Source organism: Mesoplodon mirus, assembly GCF_964341445.2.
Source record: "Mesoplodon mirus genome assembly, chromosome: 20".
Lineage (NCBI taxonomy): Eukaryota > Metazoa > Chordata > Mammalia > Artiodactyla > Ziphiidae > Mesoplodon > Mesoplodon mirus.
The window spans coordinates 32,050,463-32,074,040 of NC_138996.1; the positions used below are offsets into that span (position 1 = coordinate 32,050,463).

Here is a 23,578-nt window from a genome sequence, read left to right on the forward strand (position 1 = left end):
AGAGGTCAACATGCGGATTATAGTATTTCAAGTACGAGGATAGAGTGAGTAAAGATGGAGAGAGGAGACGACCTGAAGAATGCTGGGAACAATGACAGTTACAGGTGAGGGACACCAAGTGGCATCAGAGAGGGACGGTGGAGGCAGGAAGAGTAAGACAGGAGAACCTGGGTCCCAGTGGACAGTGAAGGAAGTGTTCCCGAGCGGAGGGTCCAGCGTGGACGGCAGGTCAGGGAGGAGGACTGAGAACCGGCCATCAGCCCTGACAGCAGGGCGGCCACTGCAGACCTGCCTGCAGCTCTCTGGTCCAGTGGGAGGAGCAAGAGTTTGGCTGGGCTGGGCTGGGCTCCAGGGAGACCAGGAGAGGGTCCTGAGACAGGGAATATAGCCGAACTTTAGAAGAGATTTTTTTCCTAAAGAGGAACAATTTTAAGAAGGGGACATGCAGAAATGTACTAGTCCAAGATGCCCTAGGACTCTGGTCAGTAAAGTGTATATATGGATAGTTCTGTAAATCAATACCATAAGTTTGATCTGAAAGTAATTAAAATATATTACTTCTCTGTTCCCTCATATGTCACCTTGATCCTCCCTTATTTCTTTTCTTTTCCTCCCTCAGGGAAATTTATCAGGGTAGTATAAAGCTAATTTTAAAATATATTATTCTGTGAAAATTATCTTTATCTATGACCTTAACACAGGACAAACCCTAGTAGATCTTACCTCTCACTAGTTCCTTACAATCTACTGCAGTGAATGGCCTCATATCTAGCACACAGTAGGAAGTAAAGCTATTGTGTGTGTGCATGTATATAGTTGTGTATGTATATTTATATACATGTGTTGTTTTATTTTAAAGATGTAGGTGGTTGTAATAATTTTCAAGGTTCCACTGTCTCTAGAATTCTATTAAATAAAATAGTAGTCTTCTCCCAGTACGTAACGTATTCTTGTATAAGGAAAAATCTGTGAAACCTAAACAGCCATTTCTATAAAGAAAGAAAATATCCTCAAGAATTTATACACTAAAATGAACTAGTCTCACATTTAATAATGTAATATTTAAATTCTTCTGAAAGGTTAGACTACATAGCTATAGTCTTTATTTTTGTAAAACAATTTAACTTATTTAACAATGGAAAGTAATTTAGAATGGAAGACAGATATCATACAAATACTGGTTTAATTTATCATCTAAATAGGTCAGTCTTACACATTTGGATCAAAAAATTCACTTATTAGGTAAGCTTCTTGTCTGACTAAAATACAGATATTCTCAGATTTTAATGGTTTACAATCCAATATGTGACTGTAATTGGGCCCTGGAAAGTTGGAATTAATTTTTCATGGACTCAACACTCAATTATGGCTATGTTCCCTACCGTGCTTTCTGTAGTGTATGCTTGCTTCTCCTGGAAAATATATTCCCCATTTCTAACTGGAAATATCACAAGAAATTTTAACCCCACTAAGCAAGACAAACTCCTTCCATTCATGCCCTTGTTCACTTATGAGTAAGGGCATTCCCCTCTTTGGGACGGGCACAGTAGTTTGGGAAATGAAAGCCTGGCAGGGGGGTTCTGAAATCTGTGGCTGGATGTCCCAGATCCAGGAGGAGGAGAAGTTTTACTTTGTGGTCACCAAGATGGTAGAACTGACCCACAAGGAACATGGACTGGGGAGGACGTGAGAAACCTAGAGAATGACTACATTTCAGGGTCTCTAAATCTTGCTTTTTCAGTAAGGCACTCAGGTATACACTGTCGAAGGAATTTCTAAAGACATGATCTCTCTCCCTGACTCCTGCCTGTGACACCTTATTAATTTTAACTCCTGAATAACTCTCAAATCTGTATCTTCCTTTCTATTTTCACTGAATCCATTTGAATGATCAGAGTATCTTGCATGGCACAATTTAATGCCTGGGTTTCTTAAACCGGCGTCCACAGTGAGAGTGTGATAGAAAGATAAATGAGCATTGTGTTCTGACCTTTCCCCAACACACAGTGCTGATGTTGATGGTGACGGTATGACTGGAAAGCTTGTGAGGAATTCTGTCAGTGGACTGGAAGCACCCGGATCCATGCACAGTAAGACCCTGTTGTTCGGGTTGAATCTTCTCATGTTTTCTGACTCGCGCCTGGGGAGCTGTGGACACATGGTGAGACCACGCAGGTATGTACTCCCTTCCTCCCTGAACTACCCGCCAGAACTTCCCTCAGTGTGTTGCCAAACAGCTCACAAATTAAGTAAACTTTACTTTGCAAGTAAATATTAAACAGAATTTTCATTTTAAGGATGGGTTTTTGTTTTTCTTTCTTTCTTTTTTGGCTGTGCCGCGTGGCATGCTGGATCTTAGTTCCCTGACCAGAGATCGAACCCGTGCCCCCTGCAGTGGAAGCGCAGAGTCTTAACCACTGGTCCGTCAGGGAAGTCCCAAAGAAGGAATTTTTATGCTCCATCACCCAACTACCCTTTGCTGATGCTATATATGTTGGCAAATGTGGACTGTGTAGGTTTACAAGTAAACAGCACTGTGAAGTTGTTATATTTTCACAATCTGCTCATTTGTGTTTTATATGTTACTACCATTTACGTCATACACACATATCTGATGGCCTGATGTGATGATTTCTAAAGATGAGGTGTGAAATAGAAGAGGAGCTTGCTAACCCTACAGACAATTCTGATAAGGTTAGTGATAAAGAACTACCTTCTTTTGTATCAATTCCCTGCACTCAATGCAACATGGGATACAAAACAATTTTGTCTTTATAATGAAAGCCACTTGTCATCATTTTACACAGGGCATCCAAGCTGTCCTATTCACTGTGCATTGTACATGGAAACGACTTACAAACACAGCACTGACTTCAGCAAACTTGAAGACCCTTAAGTGCAAATCACAGCCATTTGACAGGTAATGGTGCTGATTATTTTAAACGGCTACTGGAATCTCAAATAGAGGAACACTTTGGTGGAAAAAAAGTCACGTTGGTGAAAAGGCTCAGGAAGCAAGTTATTTAATAGCAGAATTTATTGACCAGAAAGAACAAAGTCAAACAGTTGGTGAAAACTTAATAACTCAGCATGAAGAATTACAGTAAGTGCAGAGTGGGATTCCAGGATAAGATACAGTGGGAGAACTGGGAAGGAGACTTCTCCCAGATGTAAAATGGTACCTCCGCTTAACACACTGATGGCATGGCACGTGATGCTGAGGAGGACTTCTACAAGAAACTAGAGAAACAGCCTGTCCAACAGGTTACTAGTCAACAGATCTCACTAACAAACGTAAACAGTGGTAAAATTCAAGAACATGTTTTCTGCTGTAACAGGTGCTTTAAATAAGCAAAGACCAAGATGTATTTAAAGGTTTGTACTCCTATCCTGAAATAAAAGACGTTAGAGAAACTGTGCTGGCAACTATACAGATGGTGCCCAATTGTTGACCTCATGGGAGGTTTGACTCTTGTTTACAAAAGAAAATCCTCATGTTGTCACAACACGTGGTTCTCTTACAGGAAGGGACTATTGTGAAAGCTTGGGGGAAATGCTACAAAATGATTAACTGTATAAAATAAAGACAAACTTAAGAATGTTTAAGGACTCTGTGGACACCTAGATGAAGAAGATTGTGAAGGGCAGAGAAGAGCTACAGAAATGAGTGTCTGCAGTGACCCCCATCGCATGAGCCTAGCATTCGACCCTGTCTATACACCACAACGAAAATCCACCACCTGGACCCCATCAGTCTCCACCTCTTTGCTCAGTTTTACCAATTTATTTACTTGTTTGTTTGCTTCGCAAGGCACCTGTCACCACCCGAAATCATGTTACCTCTTTGCCTCTCGTTTCATGGAGAAGTAAGTCTCATGAGGGGCCAAACATGCTCTGTCCTGGGCCCTAGACCGGTCACACACAGACACCCTATGAACACTCATTCTAAATGAGTAAGTAAACCAAATCATCGGGCACATGCAGCCTGCATTAGATGCTTCAGTCTCCGCTTCTTTTGTGAAAACTGGAGTATGGCATCTCACGTGACTCCTCTTCAGATCACACAGGAAGGTGTGTTTCTCAAAGCTCTCCAGCTGCCTATCTGTCAGGATAAAACTCATCTAACTTTAATTACCATTCTCATCATGTTTTCAGAGCTGATGCTGCTTAGGGTAAGTAGTTAAAAACGTAGACTTAACCTCTCTGTGATTCAGTTTTCTTATCTTTGAAAAGGAAATAATAATAGAGCCTGTGGCACATGTTTTAAGAATTTAGTAAAATAATGAACACGGTTTCTTCCAGTTTCTAGAACAAGTTAATTTCTCGGTAAATATTAGCTAATATCTTCCGGCACTTTTTTTCTGTATTGTAGCATCCCCTACCCGATCCCATCCTTGAGATATTTGGAAATTCCAATAAATGAATAAATTATGAAAGCCAATACATATTGGCTGTTAGTCTTTGGGTAGATGTGGTGGGTAAATGCTTCAGGATGCCGTGAATGAAAGAAGCTAATCTGCCCTGTGGGAACTCGGGGGAACAAAAAGATTTTACTGAATATATGCTTTTTATTATAACCAAGTCTGTCAACATCCTTTACTTCTCTAATCATTACTACTATATTGGGAGAGCTCTGTTTTCAGACTTTTTAAAGTAAAGATATAGAAGTTTTTCTTGATGACACATTATGCTCCTCATAGCTCAGGACTGATAATAAACCACAGGATGGAATTTTATTCTGTGTGATACAGACATGACTGATAAGAAGCACTCAGGGCCGTGTGTCACAGCACTTCTATGCTGAAGTCAGTGACCGGCACAGACAGGACATTCTCTGTAATACGAGTACACTGATGGTGGCCTAGGCCTCCTGGTCATCCCACTCTGCAAATTCCAGACTTGAGATACTGAAGAGTGAGGCTCATCCTTGCTGGACCTGAGGACAGACTTCCCAAATCCCACAGAGGCAGTGACATGACAAGTCTCAACTGGAAAAGATTTATGGCACATGTTTGGACAAAACAGAGATTTCACTGACTTGCGTTCTGAATTACTGAATGACATGGCAAAAATCTTAGAGCAGTGAGTAACAAAGAGCTTCTCTACATGGAGGAACTGCATCCTTCCTAACCTCTAAGAGACAGAGATGTGATTTCCTGTGGCAGGGGAGGGCTATCTGTGGGGAAAACTGTGCTGTGATTTGGAAGGAAAGACGGAGGGAATTATTGGAAACTTAAAAAAGACAGTGACACAGGGAGTTTGAAAAATGACTGAATTATCTATTGTCAATATGGCATAATTTTTTTAAAAAATCAGATCAGCTTACACAACCTGAGTCAGATCACAGCAGAGAAGAGGGAGATGCTTCAGAGCAGGTGGAGGAGAACATGAAGGGTGCTGCTTAACTGGGATACAGTGTGTGGCTGGGGGCCCAGAAGCAAGTGACAGAATTGGGGAGATGCTTCAAGGCAGAGCTACACTGAGGTTTTCATTCTGTTCTCGAGATGTAACCAGGGTGTACCTGGTGTGATCCACAGCCCAATGTTATCCCTGATGATTCAGCCAATTCTCCCAAAGGGCCCATCTCTGTTGACGGCGGGTGGGGGCAGGGGGAGCTCTGGTGAGGCTGGAGGGCAGAGGCCAGTGCCTCAGATTTAAGTTGTATACCTGACCTCCACCTGGAAAATTCCACATCTGAAGGGACTTACTAAAAGCCTGCTTCACTGAAGACTGTACATAATTGTAGCTCATTTACTTTAATCGTACATCAAGATAAACGTGTTTTACATATACATTAAAAAATATATATGTATATATACATTTGCTTCTGGAAACTTTTAATTCAAATGTGAGGGTTTTTTTTCAAATATGTGCCAATCATAATTTAAATTTTCTCTTTATTTTCCATTGATTTAATTATCTATATACACATGCCAGCCATTTTTCTACGAAATAGGTAATAGTTGAGCATTTTAATCATACTGTATCTGTATAGGACTCTGCAAGTCAGTCAAATGTGACACTAAAACTATTTCTATAAAGCAAATATTTGAATGGATCATGTTCTCCCAATGTTAAATGGGAGAATATTAAAACTGGTGATTTTAATCCAGACTAAAGACAAAGCAGTTAAGATGTGAATGTAGTTAACAAAGTTATGCTCTAGATATTTCAAAATCTGTATTATTCCAAATATATATTGTACATAAGACTATTTACAATACCCACCAGACACTGGAATGATTCAGAATCATAAGTGCCCTAAATGGATTTTATAAACATGAAATATTTAATTACGAGCTCTTGTTCATCATGTTAGAATTTAGAAGGGATCCTGTGAGATGATATAATTGGTTCAGTCCTCTAGTAAAATGCGTCAAATAAAATGTCTTTTTCTCAACAACAGCAAAACAAATGTTACAAATAGAAAAATTCAAAATCACTCCATTGACTTCAAGGAAGCCACAAAAACAGTGAAGCGGGTGCTGCATATGCCTGCTGTTAATAAAAATAATAATAATTCCATTTCTCCATTGTGAGCACCTTTAAAAGAAAGGTGTGATTTAGTCCACTTCTGCTACCTGGGAGGTTTATTCAGTTTCAAGTACAACTTCCCAGCATGTGACCACAGAGACGACCAGAGGGTATAATGGGTGTGGCTCCCTCCCTCCACACCCCCATCACCCGCCAAGGGCCCACTCTGCAGTGTAGACAGCTCTCAGCGTGCTTCACACTGCAGTGCAAACCCATGAAAGCAATTCCCAAGTCAAAACACAGTCTTTCAAAAACACACATCAAAGCATCACTTGGAGGATTGTGAGATGGCAGAACACAGTATCCAGACCTCTGGAATATTCTCTTTTTAAGTCTGAATATTGGTGGGAACCGCTGGGCAACAGGCATCATCAAAAATACAAAACAGCCTAATGAAAGCAACAAAATATGGGAAAGCCAACTGCTTGCAAAGTATTACCTAAAACCAAGCTTAATAGCAACAAATTCACCTTTTGTGTTACATGCAACTGATGTTGCTAAGAGAATAATGTTTTCTTTGTATGGAAACATATTAGTATACTATATTTGGCCATATTTAAGACCTAAATAACATGTAGATTTGTGGGACTGGTGGCTTGGAGATAACTATATCCCTAAGAATTATGACACTATTTTCTCCGCCTCCTTAGTGATAGAAAACAACGTGCTCCTGGCCACTGTCGTAGCTACTTATTAACATCAAATGGTCCTCACTGTACGCCATCCACCACGCAAGAGACTGGAAATTCAAAGATGCTGTAGAAAGAGGCTTGCTTTCAAAAGATGAAAACTTATTTCATTCAAGTCAGGGTTCCTAAGATGCACCACTATGCTTTGTGCCATTAAGAAATAAGCAAACAAAATTTAAAAACTCTTAAAACTAAGACACAAAGTTTAATTTCAGCTCTGAGCAAGTCATGAACTGGTCACACAAATCTATCACTGTTTGTGGAATTTTTTTCCTCTATTTTGGGAGATTTAACCATTTCTCCTGCCTTCAGTGGACATGCTTAGAGTATGAGGGTGAGCCATCTCCAATGTAAGGTTGTCTGTTTTTTCCGTGCGATGGCTCTAGTAACGCTTCGTTCTCTTTAACCTCATTCGAAACAGTTTTGTCAGACTGTACGTGACAGCTGTCGTATCAGCGTGCGTTTAAAAAACTTATCAAAATTGGGGGATTTTTGTGTGGCCATTTGAATATTGAAGGTGGAAGAGAAAATGCAACAGTTTCAGCATACTATGCTCTATTATTTCAAGAAAGGTAAAAATGCAACTGAAATGCAAAAAAAGATTTGTGCCGTGTATGGAGAAGACGCTGTGACTGACTGAACGTGTGAAAAGTGGTTTGCGAAGTTTCATGCTGGAGATTTCTTGCTGGATAATGCTCCATGGGCAGGTAGACCAGTTGAAGTCGATAGTGATCAAATCAAACAATCAACGTTATACCACGCAGGAGATAGCTGACATACTCTAAAGATCCAAATCAAGCTTTGAAAATCATTTGCACCAGCTTGGTTGTGTTAATCGCTTTGATGTTTGGGTTCTACATAAGTTAAGTGAAAAAAACCTTCTTCACCATATTTCCACATGTGATTGTCTACTTAAACATAACAAAAACGTTCCATTTTTCAAATAAACTGTGATGGGCAATGAAAAGTGGATACTGTGCAATAACGTGGAATGGAAGAGATCGTGGGGCAAGCGAAATGAACCACCACCACCACACCAAAGGCCAGTCTTCATCCAAAGAAGGTGATGCTGTGTATATGGTGGGATTGGAAGGGAGTTCTATTATGAGCTCCTTCCGGAAAACCAAACGATTAATTCCAACAAGTACTGCTCCCAATTAGACCAACTGAAATCAGGACTCGACAAAAAGCATCCGGAATTAGTCAACAGAAAATGCATAATTTTGCAACAGGGTAACAGCAAGACAGCATGTTTCTGTGATGACCAGGCAAAAACTGTTACAGCTTGGCTGGGAAGTGCTGATTCATCCACTGTATTCATCAGACATTGCACCCTCAGATTTCCATTTATTTCAGTCTTTACAAAATTCTCTTAATGGAAAAAATTTCCATTCCCTGGAAGACTGTAAAAGGCACCTGGAACAGTTCTTTGCTCAAAAAGATAAGAAGTTTTGGGAAGATGGAATTATGAAGTTTCCTGAAAGATGGCAGAAGGTAGTAGAACAAAAGGGTGAATACACTGTTCAATAAAGTTCTTGGTGAAAATGAAAAATGTGTCTTTCATTTTTACTTGAAAACCAAAGGAAATTTTTCGCCAACCTAATCGTAAAAAAAGAAAAAAAAAACCACACAGCCTCCTCCACTTTACTTGTGGACACTTTTCCCTTTGTCCTTTAATAGGGTGACATAAAAGCTTTTAGAGTGTGACCTCATTTTTTGCTAAATCAGGATGTGTGTACATTAAAAAACAGAAGACCATATATTAAAACAAAAATGTACGTCTGGGTTACGTCTAGGTGGTAAGCATTATACAAAGTTTAACTTTATTTTATAAATGTCTAATATCCTCAATATATGATTTCTCCATCCTGTTTCATTGTCATGAGATTCCCGGTCACCAGTTGAATATATTTTAATTGAGTTGGGCTGTTGGCTGATTCTCTCCCTCTTCCTTCTGCTGTGGCATCTCCATGCAAGCAGACCTTAGCTCTCTGTTCATAACTCTTTCCAAATTATCTACAAGAGTGTGTAGCTCACTATGGATAACGGTATGGAGGTTCCTTAAAATACTAAAAATAGAACCACCATATGACCCAGAAATCCCACTACTGGGCATATACCCTGAGAAAACCATAATTCAAAAAGAGTCATGTACCACAATGTTCATTGCAGCACTATTTACAATAGCCAGGACATGGAAACAACCTAAGTGTCCATTGACAGATGAATGGGTAAAGAAGATGTGGCACATATATATACAATGGAATATTACTCAGCCATAAAAAGGAATGAAATTGAGTTATTTATAATGAGGTGGATGGACCTAGAGGCTGTCATACAGACAGAAGTAAGCCAGAAAGAGAAAAACAAATACCGTATGCTATCACATATATACGGAATCTAAAAAACAAACAAACAAAATGGTTCTGAAGAACCTAGGGGCAGGACAGGAATAAAGACGCAGACGTAGAGAATGGACTTGAGGACACGGGGAGGGGGAAGTGTAAGCTGGGGGGTGGAACAAAGTGAGAGAGTGGCATGGACATATATACACTACCAAATGTAAAACAGATAGCTAGTGGGAAGCAGCCGCATAGCACAGGGAGGTCAGCTCAGTGCTTTGTGACCACCTAAAGGGGTGGGATAGGGAGGGTGGGAGGGAGACGCAAGAGAGAGGGGATATGGGGATATATGTATATGTATAGCTGATTCACTCTGTTGTACAGAAGAAACTAACACAACATTGTAAAGCAATTATACTCCAATAAAGATATAAAAAAAGAGTGTGTGGCTCAAAAATTTGCTGAATGAATAGGTTTTGTTTTGCTACTTGTAACATTACTATTGTGTTAAATAAGAAGAGCACTGAAAAGAAGAAAGGAAATGTATATACATGCAAAGGGTGTGTAGGTGATACATATTAAAAGAAAAATAAAAGGTGACCACTTCTAAGATGTGTAAAGTTAACCAGGAACAGAAGAATTAACTAGGGAACCTCAGAGCCTCAAAGAAAATGGATATTCCTGTCTCCATTTATCATAAAGCACACACACACCACTTACAGAAAACAGAAGAGAAACAAAACAATATAAAACCTTCTCCACCCTTCTGTCCTGAGGACCAAGCACCATTCTTCTGGGCACATGGGGACATACAATTATTGCTACACACAAAGCCTGCGTCTGCCTCTCCGCAGTCATTTTGCACCTCTGTACTGCAGTCTGCACACTACTGATGCTGTCTCCATCATGTGTGCGTGTGTGTACACATACACATGTGTGCACAGGTGTGTATGTGAGTGTGCATGTGTGTGTAATTCATGTTTTGGCTTAAAATGCAAGCAAATCAAAAGCACACACCTTGTTTTCTATTGTCTTTGGAGTGCCAAAAAGAGATATAAAAATAAGTAAATTTGGCTAAAGAAGGCAAGAGTCAGAGCTGAGCCAAATGAAGAGAGTGCAGGTGTCCCTGTCACAGAAAAGAAAGGATATTGGGAAGGGCAAGTGCAGAGACCTGAGAGGGAAAGTCACATGACCCTAACTCAGTTCATGAAAGAGGCTGCAAATATTAAACAGTGATGATGGGGAGGACGCTGACAACAAAAGGGCTGGTACCGAGAGGGGAATATATTGGAGAGTTGACAAGGACGAAGTAATGAATCAATAACACAAGATGAAGGATGACGGCCCAGAAGAATACAAGGGAGCCCCTAACGTGCAGTGAAGGGAAGCTGGCAAGGAACCCAACTTTCCCGGCAGAGATTAGTGACATACAAGAAAAGTAAACAGACCCCATCATGGCATTTGGGCTGGAAGGGTGTCTGTGAGGGAAACACAAGGATGCTTAGTGCAGTGTTATAGCTGACAGTGGTGTCTAGTCTCTGCTTCTCCACCAATCTGTGACTCCCCTAATGGGAAAAGAAAGTCTACTGAACTATATCTATTCAAATTCCATTTCAAAACAGCTTAAAATGTTGTAAATGGAAATGAATGCCTTTTCTGTACCTGTATGAATTTGTTACTTCAAATTATGTATAAAATCCACTGAAGAATAAAAGAAGTCAATGCTCCTTCCCCCAGAGGGACTCTGATAAACAGCTGTATTTTCTTAAAAGCACTGAACATAAAGCAAACTTTCTTATTTGTCTTTAGATGTCGAGTTATTCATTAAATCAAAGGTGCAATATAAATGTATAAATTGCTGTGACTGGTTACGCATCTCTTAAATATCTCTCAAATCCATTTTCTTCTATCCAAGTCTGATGCCGTTGTGCTGATTTAGGTTCATACTGTCTCATAATTAAACTAAAGTCCTGAGGTTTCCTGCTTCCGATCTTGTGCCCTTCAAATCTGTCCATCTGACTGTGGGCAGAACGGTCTCTAAGACATAACGTGAATTATAATGTCCTTCCTTGCCTCCATGCCGTGCCCTACACTGACACCCTGGGCCATTGGCATCACATTTAAACCCTTTACCTGTCATTCAGGGTTCCATTTATGTCTTTTTGAATCTAGCTTTATTATTAATATTATTTAATATTAATATTATTTAATATTATTATTGATATTTATTATTAATAATATTATTAATAATAATAAAGAGAAGGAGGAGGGAAGAGAAGGAAGAGATGGAGAAAGAGGGAGGAGCGAGGGGAGGAAGAGGAGGAAGGAGGCATTTGTCTTAGTATTTGGAAGACAACGTTTTAGGTGTTTTACACTGATTTTATCCTCTTCACAACAACCTTCGAAGGTGGGTGCTATTAACACCGTAAGGAAATACTGGGGCTCAAAGCCATTAGACGTTAAGTGGTTGTTTTTTGTATGCCACCTAGTCTGTGGTATTTTGTTATAGCAGCCTGGATGAACTACATAAGACAACGTTCAAATGTCTTAAATCACTTCAATCCTGAGTTTAATACCAAAAGAATACTACTCTCTGAGGAGCTCAAATTAAAATTAGGTACTAAAATTATGCCAGCACAAAATATATTTGAGAAAAAAAAATAAACACTCACATACACATATATCCATATATCAAAGGATTCCAAGGAAAGCTGTCTTCCATGTTTAATCCTTTCAATGAAAACCCCAGGAATAAACGTTGGTGAGCATTTGCTAATAATTCCCATAATCTGTGGTTCACTAACCACCTATTACTTTTAGGGAATTTGATCACAGGACTCCTCAAGAGTTTTACCTGAGAAAATACGTATTGTTGAATGTGTTTACAATAAAATATATTAATAAATATCTTATTACTGTGTTAATTTTTACTGAATTTCTACTAGACTAGTTCAGCAAGAACAATTGTTTTAGAAACCTGCTTCTCCACTAAATTGAATCTTCCTGAGGAACTTTTTTGGGTTTTTTTTTCCAACTTTCTGCCTACATATCAGGTTCTCCTAATATATGCATATTAATATAATACACATTATAATACACATTATATTAATACATATAATTCTAATATGCATTATATATAATGTTTTAATATAATATACATTAGGATAATTATATATGTATATAAATAAACATATGTAAGTGAATAGACTTCTAGTATTCCTTTTAACTTGACATCCCTCAGTATTATAAATTGTAACATACATTACTAAGAGACACAATGAACTTCCCACAATAATTACTTTCTATCAGCCGTTTTATGTTAACACTTGGTATAAACTGACACAGGGAACTTGGTTATGTAATGGTCAAAGCAGATCCAAGACCAGAAAAGAGTATAAATCATCATGAGAGGGTTAATCTTTCCAAAAACGAGTTTACTAACTAATCTCTCATTGACTCATCAATTTGGAAATTGATTTTAGATTTCTATTCGATCTGATTTTTTAAAGTTTACAAAGCATGTCAAACAACAAATTAAGGTGTACCAATAACTCTTCTCATCTAGAATTCTGTTAATGCTTCTAGCAGGAGTCACTGTCGGGAAACCTTTACATAGCTGTTCTTTTCTCTTATGCTCAATATGTAATATACCTTCATCACCATGCGCTTCATCGGGAAACCCCCTTATGTGGACTGTCTCCCAAGGAATCAAATTAAGCCTAATTATACTTAATGGCAATGGCTGCTGCTTAATTTGGATGGTAATTCTGCTTAATTGAGATGCCTTCAGGTGACTAAGTAGTGCTCTTGTAAGAAGATCGGTGCGTTAGTCTATCAACTGGAAGCCTTGGTTCTTCTCTGAACATTTCACCAAAATAAATAAAGGAAGGCAAAGAATTTTCTGAAGCAGTATAACACAAAATTCCTGAAATTTAACTTGTTAATTGTTACGTGTTCAGAGTCAATAAAATATATATGAAGTCTTATACAAATATATATGAAGAAAAATCTATGTAAATGTACAAAAACATGAAAGAGAAAAGTGAACTTGTACAATGAGGAAAATGTATAAACCCAAACTGCACAAATTCATTATTTCATTTGTCATTTTGCAGTTAGGTCAAGTTTAAAAATCAACTTCAAAACATCAGAGGACATATTTAATTAGTTTTAACTAATTTTAGTCCACTGGTGTCTGGTAAAACAGGATTATAATGGGATTTGAAACATTTGAAAAGCAAAAGATCAATCTGGTGATAACCGAAATCTCTTCCTTTGACCTTTTGCTTGTCTGCATGTGGTAGACATGACTGGTTACCCATAACCATTGGCCCTTTCTCTGGCTTCCAGATGGTTCTTTCCTCAGGCTGTCCATGATCTGGACTGTGGACATTTTACTCAATTGGACCAGAAGGGAAGCCTCTGGGAATTTCTAGACAATTCCCACCATTTCTAAGAAAGACATGCCACATTTCTTCATTGAACACTGAATGTGACGGGGTGGCAGCATCTTGTGACCTGAGGGGACGGTATCGCTGCTCTGGAGACCCAAGCAGAAAAGACAGGCAAACACCTGAGCACTCAGCAAAGTTACTGAGTTCCTGAATTAAACCTGGAATCTCCCTGGCTCTGCATGAAATAGTTTTTCCCTAAAACTTCTGGCTTCTAGTCAGCTCTTCTATTATCTACAGCCAAAAATATCCTATTGACGCACTGAATAACCTATTATTTCACTTCCTTGTGGTTCTCGTCCAAGTGATAATGGAATAGCTAGCTACAAAAGAAATAACTCTTCTTTAGGGAGGAAGAAAGCTAATGAAGAGGCTATCACAGTGCAGTGCAAAGAGCACGTGTGTTTTTATCCCGAAGTAAGAGTAAGCAGCTGTGCTATCTTACCTTCCCTGGGTCTCAGCTCCCTCTCTGCCAGGTAAAGGGTTTAGACAATGGGAACTCTAAGCTTCCTTTATTTGCACAGAGATATCAATTATTCCAGTATATACAGTGTGGATGAAGAATGTCGCCTGCGGCATCAGTAAACAAAGGATGTTGTGGCCATCAAGTCACCAGCCTCTGCACCCTGAGGGGATTCAGGTTGGAGAAAAACAGGATACTGGCCCTAGATAGTTGAGGTGCTGCGTATCAAAGGAATGATTTCATTGAGCCCAGACCCTTGCATCTTCCCACACATAGAAAAGCGCTAAATTCCTTAACTTGAGAGGTCTGGTTTTCTCTTATTAACAGTGATCTTTTGATGTTTGACTGCCTGTTTTTTTCCAAAACCTCCTTTATACCCTGGCTCCTCTAGTACCTCTTCAGGGCAGTCCCTGAGATCTGAGAGGCTGTCTCCTGGGCTTACGTCCTCAGTACGTCTGCCGAATAAAACTAATCCTCAACTTTTAGGCTGTGCTTTCTTTCAGTTGACAATTGGAAAGAAACAGAAACACAGATATACAGGCATATCTTCCATATAGGAAAATATTTATGATGATCCCATATGTAATCTTGATTTAAATGAATTTTTTAAATACTGGAAGGGAGTTAAAACAAATCTGACGATTTAGTTTGGAGCCACTGCTTTCCCTGTTGGAACACCAGGGTATCCCACTGCATCCATACAAGAGTTTAGTATTTTAAAACTCTACGTGGCACTTCTAGTTGCAAGATCACTACCATTCATGACAGTGGAGCCCAGTCCACCCTCCGGCTGGCCCTGAGAGAAAGATGATGCCACCATCAGGACTCTCTTTGGCTCTTTCTGTCTCCACTGCACGATGTCACACACGTCCCAGGTTTCAGCAGCTAGGGAAACACCTGGGAATTGCGAATTGACCACTACCAGGGAGACCCACTTGGAGATACAGCAGGCACCTCACTCTCACTATGCCTAGAGCCAAACTCATCATCTCTTCCCATAAAAGACTGGTTTCTGAGGCCCTTTCCCTGGTTCGAGGTAGGGAGAACTTAGAATCTATTGCTCCAATCTGGAATAATTAGGAGAGTAAAGAAGGGCATCATCATCAGTAATTATGCAAAGACAGCGGATGCCCACCAGGACTCCCCAGGAAGCTAGACCCTGTGCCCATCCTGGCCAGGGCTTCACCACACACACCAAAGCCATTCCTGACTCCTCCTCCTCCCCGCTTACAGCACCTGCACTTGAAGCCAGGTGGACACAGTGTTAAGCAAGAGAATCAAAACCACCTGCCCATGGCTCTGCACCCCTTACTCCCCACCCTCCACCCATCAGTCATTAACTTTTGCTGAGTAGATATTAAAAGTTCTCATCACAAGAAAAAATATGTGTAACTGTGTGAGGTGATGGATGTTAACTAAACTTATTGCGGTAATCATTTAAAAACACATACGAAATCATTATGTTGTACACCTTAAACTAATACAATGTTATATGCCAACTATTACATCACAATAAAACTGGGAAAAAAAGAGCATAAACATAACCTCCAGAACCAGTAGGGGGCAAGCACACTGAGAATACTCACTAAGAATTAATCGAATCTAAAACTGGCTCTGCAACAAATGTAGACAGGTACACACACAATGCAGCAGAAGATTTTCAATTAAAACAACAAAATGTAAGGGTGCATGACATTCACCAGGTTGTTCGTTGTAAACAGTTGCCCAGGCAGAGTGCTGATTTCATCAGGTCGCAGAGGGGGAAGATGAGAGCCTTACCTTGTCTGGATCTGTTGTGGTGATGACCCACACACAGTGTGCATTGTCTTCGTACTGAACTGGGTAATTAGGGGAGGTAATGACACCACTGGGCCCACGCAGATTTGATCCACACGTTCTAGCTAGAAGTACATAGAGATGATATTACTTTCCACAGGATTTCATCTGTGTGATGAAGACACAAGATATACATGGAACTTCAAGTTATGTATCTAGCATTTATTGTAATGAAAAGCTATTTGTGAGCTCAACTTGGCAAGTAGATTTTGCTCAGCCTTCAGGACCCTTGCTTGGTATCTGCAATGTTAACCTGGAACTCTTTATTATGTTTCCCAAGGCACTGCCATTCACAGAATGACTTAATTACAATAGCACCATGGACAATGTCAAATCAAATTAGTCCATTTCAAGCACCATTCTGACTCAGAGACGGTCTGTATAGACCTTTGGTTGCACCCAATGCAATAAGAATTCAGGAGACCAGAGTTAGTGTCTCAACTATGCCCTACACGATATGACCTTGAACCAGTAATCCCAACCCCTCACAGCTTCATCCTTTTAATTTTAAAGAGGATGGTGGAACAGATGATATTTAAATTTCCTCTCAAGTTTTACACTGTATCATTGTATTCTGTAACAAACTGTACCAATTTCCTTATAGCACAATGCAAATAAGAACTTAAAACACAGTTGAATTTGTGAAGAAAGAAAATAGAAACAGTGGCTCTAAAAGGAAAAATACCTTAAAAATGAAAGACCAAGTAAATCACGGAAGTAACATAACCCAATAAGAATGACTAAATTTTGAATATAAAAGTATTTCAACTGACCTCCATTTTAAGAAAGAAGCCTTTAAAAAATCAGTACACAATTTTGTAAATCACACGTCAGCCTGAACTCCACTCTTAACATTAATAATTTAAACTGGGTTTGAGAAAAGAGCAGAAGAAACTAATTTCACAAATAAGAACTAATACAAGAGAATCTCAGGTTCATTTTCCTAAGATATCATATCACATGAACTGATTAAACTGCTGTCCACTGAAGAGTAGATTTTATTCACAACCCACCCTTCCTTCCTTCCTTTTGTTGGCTGAGCAAGTCAGGTATTGTCCTAAGAGACTGAGCTACAAGAGAACAGGATTCTGACCCCCAAGGGCCAGGTTGTAGGGGAGGAGTCACAGAAACCTTTTAATGGGGAAATCCCTAACTGCCCTCCAGGAATATATCTCTCTCTTCCATTTACATTGATACAGCAATAATATCAATTATGCCTACTCCTAGTATTGTAATTGTCAATGTACAGATCTCTCTTTCCAACAAGGTTGTGGTTCCCTTGACCTTGGGAAAGCATCCTTCCCTCACTTATCTGTATATCCTCAGCACCATATCTAATGTTGACAGTTGCTGACGTAAAAAATGTGGGAAGCTGACTTTACACAACATTTCAGGTACTTGATACTTACTATGAAAATAATTAGCTAAGAATTAATCTACTACACATTGATTAATAAAAACATATGAAAGTTAACTTTTAAAATATTGGCATTTGCTTTCCAGATGAACAACACTTTTTAATAAATATGGATAAAGTGTCACCTGGTTTTCAAAACCCAGCAGGCGTGTCCTGGTTCCAAAGGTCATTGAACAGAGCAGAGCCCACAAGCACATACACCTGTGCTGTATGATTTCCCTCTCCAGTGAGTCTGCCTTTAGGAACATTGTTCTCGAGAGGATCATGAACTTCAGATCCGAAATTTTCTTAAAGCCCTCTAATATTACGGGTATTAATTACAGAAACTTAGAAGGAAAGTTATCAATAAAATTTGAGTTATCATACCTTTGTGTTACCCTACTTTGTGAAATTTCACACTGAAGAGCTGATAGAAACATAAATAGAGTGTTACTCAATAAATACCTGTTGACTAGTTTTAAACTAATATTATCAAAGTGCCATCCTAAGCATTTCAAACTTCGAAAAAAGACATGTGAAGAATGTGTGCAGTGGGGAACTGATGTGTTACATTACCACGGACAATTTGTACTCATCCAGTCATTAGCCCCAGCTGTCAGTCTGCTAGAAAGTTCACCAAATCTGACAGCTTGTCAATGGCCCTGGGTCTTAGTTGTTTGCTTTGAAGCTTGACCTCAACTTGACTTATTGAAATTGGTTCCCAGCTCTTCATGAAATTCATCTTACCCCACTGTTTGGGGAGATAGGATTTTTAGTGATTATATTTTTAGTGAGATAACTATTAGTTAAATTTACATAGGAAACCAGCACATTTTCTACATTTTCCTGCATACATGGTATTGTGTTTCACATAGAACAAGTTATGAATCCAGTCCCTTCAGAAGTATTTCTCACCAACACTTGTCAAATTAATACATAAAATATTTTTTCGTTTTCTTAGAACTATGTCCCTATTTTTGCAGTACATTTTCCTAATAAATTAACTTTTTAACTCTTTTTTCTACCCATACTTTTAATCAAGCCATCAAAATAATCAGCTGAAATGAAGTATGTGGGAATATTCAGGGCAGGGATTTTGTTTGTTTTGTTTTCCTCCCTGTATAACCTCAACAACTGGAACAGTTCCTGGCATTCAACAGTTACCCCATAGATACTTGTTGGTGTGTTTTTTTAGTAGGTTGATAGCCTTAAATAATAGGATTTAACTCTACTTATTTACTTCTAACCCTCTTTCTTGGGAAATTGTTGAGAATTCTAGCTAGTACCTCGGTCTTTGCCTTCTAAGTCGTCCCCATTCTAATCATCTGCCTCTTCATCATGTGGTCATCCTACCGTCATCACACCAATTACAATTCATTAGGTACTTGTTTCTTATATCAAGGCTTTCCTACTAGTCAGAGACAATTCTCAGATTTTCTATTGGCCACAACTCAAAGTTCAACCATCTATGTGTGGAGTCGCTATCAGATAATACTAATGTTTCTTGAGTGATCATGATTTCTGTGCGCCCTTATCCAACTCCACACGGTGGGTGAAGTACAGACTGGACGTTCTCTTCTGTGTCTCCTGCAGATGCTCTGCTGCCTGGGTGTTCTCCTCTGCTCTCCGGGTCTCTCTCCGGGTCTGCTGCAGGAAGGGTCACACCAAGCTGCAGCTTCTCCGAATTGTCGAGTGGAGAGAGCAGAGGGAACTCTACTCCCTCCCCTGCAGCTGCTCAGACACAGAGAAAGCTTAGCGACCTGCTCTGATTACGATGAGCCATCTCCCTGTGTCCTTGCAGATGGGGAGCTACTTCCCACACAGTTGCTTCTGGATTAAACACACACTGGATTAGTCAACAAAGTATTTAACTAAGCAAATAATTAGGTAATTACAATATACTAGTGCCAAGCAAGTTTTTATAGCAAGATTTAAATGCATTCCCATAATGGAAATGTATATACACATTTATACGTATTACAGTTTAACATCACTTTCTGCTCCTGCAAAGGCTTTCCCCCTTGTCAAAACCTTTTTGGAAATACAACACCTAACGTAAAGTAATTTACACTTAAATCTTAAAAATGCTTAATAAATGTTCTTTTGATAATAACCATGATCTAATTAATGTATAGCTAATATCACTCATGTGACAGTGTTCTAAATTTGTAAACTCAAATTTTGCTTATATCTTACATGTTTTTAAGATAGAATTCACAAAAGCAGAATTCACAAAATGACCATTGGAAATATAGATCAAGAAGGAATGTGGAAAGAGAGTATAAAACTAACCAATTCTGAATGTCAATATGTGACATTTATCCATTTAATCACTGCATATTTATTATGTATAAAACATTTGTTTCACACAACTTATCCTATATAATTTGAAGTAGTAATTTATCTATTTATGTATAATCGGTTCCAGGAATCTTTACTGTTCTATAGTAACTACTTAATTAATCAAAATAGTTGAAGAGAATAATATTCTAACTGACCAAACTTAAATTAACAGGATATCTGGACTCACATCTGAAGCTTTTTTCAAGCACATTAAGAATTATACTGGATAGTGTATATTTTGTATGATTTAGAAGAAAACCACAGATTTTATGTCTATAACCAGACTGTCAACCAAAATGGAGAAAGTATGTCAGAGGTTAAGAGCTTGCTTTTCTTAATCACACCTGAGTTCTAGGCCTGGTTTATGAAGTTACTACATGTCCTATCTTAAATTATTTCATTTTAAGCCTCTCAGGTTATCCACATAATAATCATAACTTCATCTATGATAGCTGTAAGGATTGAAGGAAAGAATTCGAGTAAAGCCTTCAGCGCATTGTCCGACACACCATAGCACAGGGAGTAAGGAAATAAACAGTAAATGCTTTGTGAGAGTTGGGCACTGTTTCAGGCATAGAGGATACAGCAGAGAGAGAACAAAATTAAGTTCCTTGACTTCCTCAGGCAATTAAACACATGACCATCTAATTCAGGAGGATATTTGACCTTTACAGAAAAGCAGAGTCGGGGTTCAAAGCATATCTGGAAGAGGGTGGGCATGGAAGGATTTGGATGAGACAACATCTGATGACCAGTGTAGGATGGAGACCCATATGGACACCTGGGGCAGAAGTGTTCCAAGCAGAAGGAAAACAAATGCAAGGGAGCTGTCACAAACTTCCCAGGCAGGTTCTAGGAACATAATTAGCACCAAATTAACATTAGCTTTCAGGTAATTTTATGTCAGTAGAATTTGAGAGGAGTGGTATAAAAATACATGGCTTTGTTATTTCCAGTAACTTAATAAAAAATAGAGAAAAACATGTTTTTCTCCCAAGTGACATTCAAGTAAAGAGTATAAATCCTTAGAAGTCTAGAAGCGAAACCAGAAATCTATCCAAATTCACTGGAATTAAAGTAAAAGTTAAAAGTGTGAGAAATTAAGAGGTACAAACTTGCAGTCATGAAATAAATGAGTCACAGCATAGGGAATAAAGTCAGTAATAATTTAATAACTTTTTATGGTGACATATTGTAAGCAGACTTATGGTGATCATTTTGTAATGTACAGAAATACTGAATCACTATGGTGTGTAACAGGAACTAACATGGTGTTGTAGGCGATTATACTTCAAAAACAAACAAATGAACAAACAAACTCATAGAAAAAGAGATCAGATGTGTGGCTACAAAGGGGGAGAATGGTGTGAGGGAGGAAGGTGGTCAAAAGGCACAAACTTCCAGTTATAAGATAAATAAGTACCAGGGATGTGGTGTGCAGTGTGATAAATACACTTAATACTGATGTCTCTTACATATGAACATTCCTAAGAGAGCAAACCCTGAGAGTTCTCAATATTTTTATATCTATCACAAGGAAATATTTTTTCTTTAAAACGTGTGTATGCTTCTTTAAATCTCTGAGCTCACAGCTACCTGATATAAAAATCAGTATTAAAATATAATCTTACAATTGGCTCTGGACCTTTAATCTGGTAGAATGAAGTCATCTTTCAGGTATAAATGGTCTTTTCACTACTATTTAAAAGGTCATTTCTGTATGGACAGAAACTATAAGTATGGAAGAATAAACTGTAAAGTTCTTGGTAAGTGAAAAGTTAATAAGTTAAGGGTAATTCTGAGCTAACCTGACCTGGAATCCCAAGATAATAATAACTTTATTCTGTGACCCTTGGTAGCTCTAATTGGCTTCCATGTAACCACAGTTACAATTGCAAAAAACACTTCACTTTTCTTATGTGCCCTTTCAACTCAGAGAGCAGCTAAAAATATTAATTCCACAGATCAAAGTGCATTAGCATTAGAAGAAATTCTCTCTATATATCCCCCCTAAATATTGATGGAATGAAATGCCAGCTGGAACATTTTACTTAAAAAAAAGAAGTATATCCTCTTCTTCTCTTTTTTGTTTGCTTATTTTAAAAATCTACTGCTAATTAAAGATACTTACACAGTTTCAAACAGCTCATATTTTACCCTGTGAAAAATCATAATGGTTGTTTTCATATCCCTAAATGAAGTAAGCATAATTTCAAACAAAATCACTTGTGTAATTACTGAGCTATGACAACCATTCATCCCTGTAGGAAGAAAAGGTAACATCTCCCATTCTCAGAGCTAATTAGCTAATGTAAGTAAGCATTGGCTTAGGACCCAGTGTCCAGATGTGAAAGATCACTCCTGACTCACTGCAATTTATCAAATGCCTCTATCAGATATTCCTTCTGTGGAGAAGGCATAATTACTTAAGAGTTAGAGACCCTTCATGAAGAAGGGAGCCTTGAGAATAAGTCCTTCCTTAACTGACTGAGCTGAAATCTCATAATGCGTGCAATGCTCAGACCAGAGGCATTTTATTGCATTTGATAGATAGCTGAATTTAGAACATGTGGCTGAGATGATCAATATAAGGGCTGCTTTAAAGGCTCCGAGTGCATCAGGAAAACCCAAGCCATGGTGCTTGCCTCTTACATACAATGTATTACAGGGTAGCACAGAGGAAAAGATGAACTTGAAAAACTGCACTTGGTGTCTGGAACCTACTGACAGCTAAGTAAATATCCCCATGTTCTGTTTTGGGTAGCATTTGAAACATCATTTTGTTTCACGTTATCCATCTCCCCCTACATTTTAGACAGCTAAAGCTATCTTTATAGAAATAACCATAAAAGTTCCACCTAAAGAAAGTTTTTTTTCAGCTCTTCTTTAATTGAGGAATCAGTCATTAAAAGCCAGTAGAGACACTATTTAAAGGAGGGAATGATGACAGACTCAGGGTTCCTAAATGTTGCCAACCTGGAAAATGTATGGGCTTTAATGGAAGAAAGTATGTTCTACACTGAAGGATGCCTGCCAGGAAACCAGCCATGACTCATGGAGATCACTGCTTCCCTTCACACCCACAAGCCTGTTGAGTGCTGAGAAAACGAACTGGGCTGAGCTACACTGCGAAGTGGCGCTGTCCATGGTGACCACTAGCACATCTGACTATCAGGCGCTTGAAATGCCGCTGGTCTGAGCTGAGATGTGCTCTGAGCATAAAATGCACACTGGATTTCCAAGACATAGTATGAATAAAAGAAAGAAAAAAGTAAAGCATCTCCCTATATAATCTTTTTGACTGTACATTAAAATGATATTTGTAATATTTTGGTTAAATAAATTATCGATATGTTATTAAAATTAACTGCACCTGCTTCTTTTCCTTTTCAAATCTGGCTACCAGATGTTTTAAAGTTACATCTGTGGCTTGCATTTTATTTCTAGTGGAGAGCCCTGCTCTAGAGACTGCTCAAAGTGATCCTCTATTGGGTCAGCCTACAGATGCACTAAGACGTTTGACC

At 38.7% G+C, this 23,578-nt stretch overlaps 1 protein-coding gene across 1 annotated transcript in view; it reads right to left on the reverse strand.

Annotated features, from left to right (window-relative positions):
- CSMD1 (CUB and Sushi multiple domains 1) overlaps positions 1 to 23,578 on the reverse strand; it is a gene marked incomplete at its 3' end in the record, with an annotated part of 1,728,858 nt that overhangs the window by 456,824 nt on the left and 1,248,456 nt on the right. The window contains exon 10 of the mRNA XM_082608811.1: positions 16,259 to 16,380. Coding sequence (XP_082464937.1) covers positions 16,259 to 16,380 — 122 coding nt within the window. The remainder of the gene's footprint in view (positions 1 to 16,258; positions 16,381 to 23,578) is intronic.